The following is a 7,109-nucleotide window of genomic DNA, read 5'->3' on the forward strand; positions in this document are numbered from 1 at the left end:
CCGTCAATCGCCGGAGGTCGCCGTCGCCCGCCATTGCCTTACTGTGCTGCCAACCTGCCGCGGAAGCTGTCGAGGGTAAACGAAGGTCGAGCGTCGAGGGTAAATGTCAATGTGTAAAACAAAACGCGGGTTAAAAAATCGGTTATGCAAGTGGTTTGGATCGGGTCTGACCCAGACCCGATCCAAAATGTATCCAGCCGTATCGCCGTGTCGGGATCCCCGTGTCCGCGTGTCGACACCGGTACTCGACCCAGTCTGCCGTATCCGTGTGACATAGGTTGTCAGTAAGGGTCTTTGTTTGATCATGTCTCAATAACTTAGCTAATCCGAAATCCTAGATCTTCGGCATGAAGTTGCAATCAAGAAGGACGTTTCCAGGCTTAATGTCATAGTGTATGATTTGTGTGGCGCATTCCTCGTGGAGATACAGAAGGCCTCTGGCAATGCCGGATGCAATCAGGATTCTCTGCTTCCAATTCAATGTAGTGCTTTCATACAGGGTGCTCGATAGAGATCCTTGCTCCATGTATTCATAGACTACTAATTTGTTTGGGCCTTCATCACAGAAGCCAAGTAGCTGGACAAGGTTCTTGTGATGGGTTCTTCCTATCACACTCACTTCTGTTCTGAATTCTTTGTCCCCATCTTCCATCAGCTTATCCAGCCGTTTTACAGCAATTAATTTCCCTGCCGCAGAGTTTAGAGTCCCCTTGTAAACACTCCCGAAGGATCCGCTCCCAAGCTTCTCCTTGAAAAAACCCGTAGCCTCTTTCAATTCCTCATAACTAAAGCTCCTCAAGTTCATTTCCGGCGCCCCAGAATTTGATTCCAATTTTTGTGGTCTTCTCTGTTGCAGCCAGCAAATGGCAAAACCAGCAGCAAGCAGAAGATTGACAATTACTGAAGCGACCAGCAACACCCATCCAACGAAAGATGAAGGTAATGGTTTTTCTCTGCCTTTGCCCCTCCTGTCTATGTCGTCTACTATAGGAGGGAAAAGGAATGAAACGTTATCTTTGGGCACTTTGATCAGGGCTTTGGAGCCTGCGCTTGGGGACAACTTTCCCTTAAGCATGGGAATCTTCTTCTTCCAGCAACTTTGCGCCCTGTAAATGGCAACAGCACATAGACAATCCGAAAGGCATGCTTGTCTGCATTTTCCTTCATCAACGGAGTCAATCTGTTCATAGTCTCCAGTAGGCCAGTCTACATCTTCCAATGCCGCCAATCGGTAATCATCTGGCGACCTCCGGCACTCTAGCGCTGGGAAATCCTGCTTGCAACCCATGAATTGGTAGTTGGAATTGATGTAAGAGTAGTTGGTGGGGCACAGACAATCGAATTTCTGATCATCTCTGGAAGCACAGTACCCGTTGACTCCACAAAGGCTTGGAACATCGCATGGATCATCGAATGTTCTCCACACCCTGTTCCAGGACTGTGACCAACTACTGCTGCTGCTCTTTGGAAAACTATATTGCCGGAAAACTCCATCATAGTCTAAAGTAGCTCTGTGGTAGAAGGCATCCGCTGGCGACGGAATTACAAGAGCAGGCGTGAGATCGTCCATACTGTTATTTGGCAGCAATATATAGATGCTGCCTGTGTCATTGAATACCAATTTCCCACCACCTGTTCCTGCTGTGCCTGATGAATAGACAACGGTATTATCCTCTATTGGCTTCCTAAGCCTATCGATCACCAGGTTTCCATCGGACTGCATCTTGAGGAAAAACCTTCCCGTAGACAGATTGGTAGGTGAGAACACAGAAAACAACTGCTGTTCTGCTTTCAAAACCTGTGGGCTTATCGAAACTCTGCCATTTGAACTCAGAACCATCGGAATTCTGGAGCACGAAGTTGCCTGTGTGAAGCATGGCCGCCGACGCGACTCCTCCATCGGCACTCCTTGCAATTTCCAGAATCTCCATGCTGTTGGGATCCTTTAGTATCAGCCTGCCATTGCTTGTGAACTCTATACTTGAGCCATTGGGGGCTGGACTATCTCTGTTTGCTGTCCAGACCAGAGGCTTTCTCGGGATCTTCTCGAACCAGATGCCCACATAGAGGCTGCCAGAAACGGTGGAGAAACCAAAGGAGAAGTCGCCCGAGCTAGAAGTCCAGGCAGAAGGGCTGTTGAGGGAAGAAAGAACAGAGCCGAGTGTTATGTTCCGGGAAGTCTGAGACTGACAGTAGATCGATATGGGTAGCAGGAAGAAGAAGCAGAGTATAGAAGATAGAACCTTCATTGTTGTTATCTCTCTCTCTCTCTCTCTCTCTCTTCGCCAAAGGGCTCATGCAAGGTGGGAAGTTGCTTTATCGCAGGACTTTTGAAGAAGACGAGAGCGCGTGACAGGCGATGGTACAAAGAAGCCCAAGCTATCGCGTTCTTCATAGAAATTTGCTTGAACGTTAGAATGGTTCAAAGTACAAGACCTAATGCTCTGAGCGGTTCCCTAATTCTATAATAGGCGGTCAATTCATTCTGGTTGAAATAAATACCTCTGCCCGTTAATGAGCTAACTGCATACGTGTTTTTTTTTCTTTTTGCATAAGAAAAGTTCAGAGTTGATGTAAAAATATTGATTTAACATGTAATGAGAATTTCATAATTAGTGGAAAAAAAAATAATTGTTGATTATCAACTCCTTAAAGCGTTCAGTTATTTTTGGGGCTGTGGGCACGAGGACTCTTTGAAGGTCAGATTCATTTATGTAACATTCTGGCTTTTGCTGGTGAAGTGACGTGAGGAAAAAGTATCTTAAGTCACCAGAATCGGACCTGTGTACACGGCGGGATAAAATATAAATTTTATATATTTTGTAATAAGTAATTAGATTTATATATTAAATTATATTAACTAATATATTTTTAGTTAGTTTAATCAGCTCACGTTCCAAGCAGTTAGATTGAGCCCAGGCTGCAGTCACTGGCTGACTTATTATTGGGCCGTATCAGCCCAATGTCCAGCCCTAACCTTTTGGGTAAGTATCAACGACAAGAAGGTAATTATAAAAATGGGGTAAACAAAGATCGGCTGCAATGGAATGGAAGGGGAGGAACGCAATGAAGAAAAACATGTAAGGATCCTCATCCCCTATTTTCGTTCCATTTAGTCAACTCCTTTTCTTTTAAACCAGTCGACCTTCAAAATCACAAAAGAAAGAAAAGTTCATGCCTTTAATGAAAAAGGGACTACACCACCGTGTACGCAGGTCCAATTGTGGTCACTTTCAATGCTCATATTTTGTATGACAAAAGGACTAACCAACGTATACGCAGGATGTCATTTCTTATATCCAATTCTGATCTAATTCCTTAATGGATATTTTTTTTTTTTCATTTTCAATTTTTTGTGAACAGTTTAATGGGACACCGATCCAAATCACACACACATATATATATATATATATATATATATATATATATATATATATTGACACATCCCTAGCTAGTTATAGTCATGATGCTTAATTCATAGGTCTACATTTGCGTATGACCTATTAGATCGCTATATGCACATGGGCAAGCTTGTCGCCATTCATTTCAAACAAGTAGACCTTTTAAATTTAATTTCCAGTTGTCATGAGCTCTACTTTTTTCTCATCCTTGAAAAGAAACCTCCCATCAGTTGTGAGCTCCACCGTGGAGCCGCTAGGAGCGGGACTGTCTCTGTTTGCAGTCCAAACCAGAGGCTTCCCCGGGATCTTTTCGAACCAAATTCCTACATAGATTCTATCATCAGAGGTTGAGAATCCGAACGAGAACTCGCCGGATTGGGAAGTCCAGAAGGCTTCCTCGTCGAGAAAAGAAATAGAAGAGCCGAGGGTTATGTTCTTGTAAGGCTGGGACTGAGCCTGGGCTTGAGGAAAGGACGATATTCCTATCATAAAGGAAAACACGCAGAGCATGGAAGTGAAAACCTCCATTACTGCAAACTGGACGCACTCTCTCTATCTCTTAGCTTGGAGAGTGAAGGTGAAAAATGGCGGAGGGGAGTGGAGATGATAAACACAGAAAGGGCATGAGCGACGAGGCTGTGGACTTCCAAGTCAATGGCAGCAGGGCAGCGGTTTCCTGCTTGACACCTGACAGAGTGTCGATTTGTACGAAACAGGTCAAGAGCAGACTTGACTCTTGAGGTAAGGTAAGAATAAGGAAGATGAAACTGCATATGTATTCAACACCTCTGCTGCTCCATTCTATAAAATTTTTGATATCTTTAGTTGTTACTCTCAGTTAACGAAAATATTTCAACTCTTTAAAAAAAGTATTACGTAGAACAGAAGGCTGGCTCAAATTTCCGTCTTAAACTCTGAAGATTTGGTCCAGGGCATTAATCAAATGGTCTCTTTCATTGTCTCCTTCATGAGTTCATGGTCTGGATATTTCCACGCATAAAGTAACATGATCAATAATGCATGATTTATTATTAAGCGGGTGGTCTGATTACTTCCAGAATATCTATTTATGGGGTACAAACTCAACTACCAACGTTAATTAGTTACCGGCATTGTTAACACTTCCCAACCGCAGCCTGTGCTACGCATTTAAACCATTTTCTACGTGTAAGCGTCAAAATTCCCCAAGCGAGACGATATGGACCTTGACCATTTTATATGTTGTATGTTCTTTAATTCCAATCTTATGCGCTTAAGATTTTGCAAATGAGCATGTCGCACTAAAGACGTCCATATTTTTGCTGTAAGAAAGGTTATGTGAAGAAGAACGTGATGTAACTAGAGAAAAGAAGAAGATGAGTGAGTCAACAAAGATACTTCATTTCATATATGATGGGGTATTTATACAAGTTTACAGGTATGTATAGATCCCAAAATTTTGGGATTGTAAGATCACAATCTTGTGATTTACAACAATAGAAGGAAAAATTATTATTTCTTTCTTCAAATTTATCTTCCTGATTTTCCTTACTCCCCCTCAAGTTTGTGTGCAAATCTGAAACACCCAACTTGGTTCTTAAGGTTTGAAAATTGTCTCTCCCCAATGGTTTAGTGAAAATATCAGCTAGTTGCAAACATGACGATACATGATGAGCCTGAATTATTCCTTGCTAAATTTTTTCTCTTACAAAGTGACAATTTAGCTCTATGTGTTTCGTTCTTTCATGAAAAATTGAATTTGCTGAAATATGCAAAGTTGTTTGATTGTCGCAAAATAAATTAATTGGTTTACCATGACTCAACCCCAAGTCATTCAATAAGGCTTTTAACCAAACAACTTCACAAGTTGTTAAAGTCATTGCTCGGTATTCTGCTTCAGCGGAAGATCTGGCAATAATAGTCTGCTTCTTTGACTTCCAAGAGATAGGGCTATTCTCCAAGAGCACAATATATCCACTAACTGATTTACGAGTGGTAGGACAGCTCGCCCAATCTGAGTCACAGTAAGCCCTCAATTGTTTTGCACTTGATGATGATAAAAATATTCCTTTTGCTGGTGAAACTTTCAAATACTTCAATACTTTAAGTGTTGCTTCATAGTGTGTAGTTCGTGGCAATTGCATGAACTGACTGAGAACTTGGACTGAATACATTATGTCTGGACGAGTAATGGTTAAATAAATCAAACGTCTGACTAACCTTCTATATTTAGCTGGATCTTTCAATGGAATACCATCATTGAGAGTTAATCACAATTTTTGCTCCATTGGAAAGTCTATAGGTTTGGCTCCCGTCAAACTTGCATCATTCAAAATATCCACGATATATTTTCTTTGACTTAGAAATATTCCTGATGGCGCTCTTGCAACTTCTATGCCAAAAAAATATTTAAGTATTCCCAAGTCCTTAATATGAAATTTCGAATGTAAATATTGCTTAACTGAAGTAATTCCTAGCTCATCATTTTCTGCGATGATAAAATCAACAACATAGACAAGAATAACAATAAATTGTTTTTCATGTTTTCGAGTAAAGAGAGTATTGTCAGCCGATGATTGAATGAAATCAGCGCCTTTAAGTGCTGATAACAGCTTGTGAAACCAGTTACGTGGCGCTTGCTTGAGTCCATACAGAGACTTATGAAGGGGACATACTTTATTACTAGGATACTCCCCCTCACTTAAAAGGCCTGGTGGAATGGTCATGTATATTTTCTCATGTAATTCTCCATGTATAAATGTATTACTCAAATCCATTTGATATAGGTATCATCCTTAAATAGAGGCAAGCGCAAGAAGCGTGCGCATGGTTGTTAATTTTGCAACTGAAACAAATGTCTCATGATAATCAAGTCCCTCTAGTTGAGTGTACCCATTGGCGACAAGTCTGGCTTTGTAGCGCTCAATACTTCCATCTGATCGTCATTCTATCTTATAAACCCAACGACAGCCAATTGGATGTTTATTTGGAGGCAAAGTAGTAATAGACCATGTACTGTTTTGTTCAGGAGCTAGAATCTCATCAGCCATAGCACTCCGCCAACATTGATACTTAACGACTTCCGCATACGAGGTAGGTTCAACATCACTCATGATAGAGGTTAAAAAGGCATAATGAGATTTAGAGAATTTGTGAACTGGGAGATAATTGTGTATGGGATAATGTGTACTTGAAGATTGCTTAGTTGAAGTAGATTCCTTAGGCGGTGAACTTGTAACAATCACATTGGAACACACATAGTCTTGAAGATAGGAAGGGGAATAGCGAGTATGACTAGATCGGCATAGAGAAAGTGAGTCTGGAGAAGGTGAAACGTCTGACATAGGTTGATATGGAACATGAGAGATTGACTGATTTTGGTCATTGTTGATGGAATCTTGAGATTGAATGGGTGATAGTGAGGAAGAATTTTCTGGAATGCCATTCTCACACGATGTCATATACTTCTCATCAAGAAAATCATCTTGGGGTTGAGGCAAAACGACGTTGTTCAAATTATTAGTATGACAGTTTTTTGGTAGAAATGGAAAATGATCATAAAAAAAAGTTTATGTCTCTGCTTGTGAAAATTTGTTTGGTATCTAAATCATATACACGATACCCTTTGTGATGGTGAGAATAACCTACAAAAATACATTTGTGTGCATGTGATGAAAACTTATGCAGTGGATTTAAATTTTTGGCATAGCACAAACATCCAAAAACACG

The 7,109-nt window shown here is 41.0% G+C and overlaps 1 protein-coding gene across 1 annotated transcript; it reads right to left on the reverse strand.

Annotated features, from left to right (window-relative positions):
- Nucleotides 1–300: 300 nt before the first annotated feature.
- LOC116256438 (G-type lectin S-receptor-like serine/threonine-protein kinase LECRK3) lies at nt 301–2,439 on the reverse strand. The gene has a single exon (XM_031632803.2). It carries the CDS (start codon nt 1,898–1,900, stop codon nt 335–337), a length of 1,566 nt encoding a protein of 521 aa, XP_031488663.1. The 5' UTR covers nt 1,901–2,439; the 3' UTR covers nt 301–334.
- Nucleotides 2,440–7,109: the final 4,670 nt, after the last annotated feature.

Source organism: Nymphaea colorata, chromosome 6 (genome assembly GCF_008831285.2).
Source record: "Nymphaea colorata isolate Beijing-Zhang1983 chromosome 6, ASM883128v2, whole genome shotgun sequence".
NCBI lineage: Eukaryota > Viridiplantae > Streptophyta > Magnoliopsida > Nymphaeales > Nymphaeaceae > Nymphaea > Nymphaea colorata.

What these genes read in the sequence shown, in the direction of transcription:
- LOC116256438 (XM_031632803.2), bottom strand. Translation starts at nt 1,900, where the DNA reads ATGGAGGAGTCGCGTCGGCGGCCATGCTTCACACAGGCAACTTCGTGC.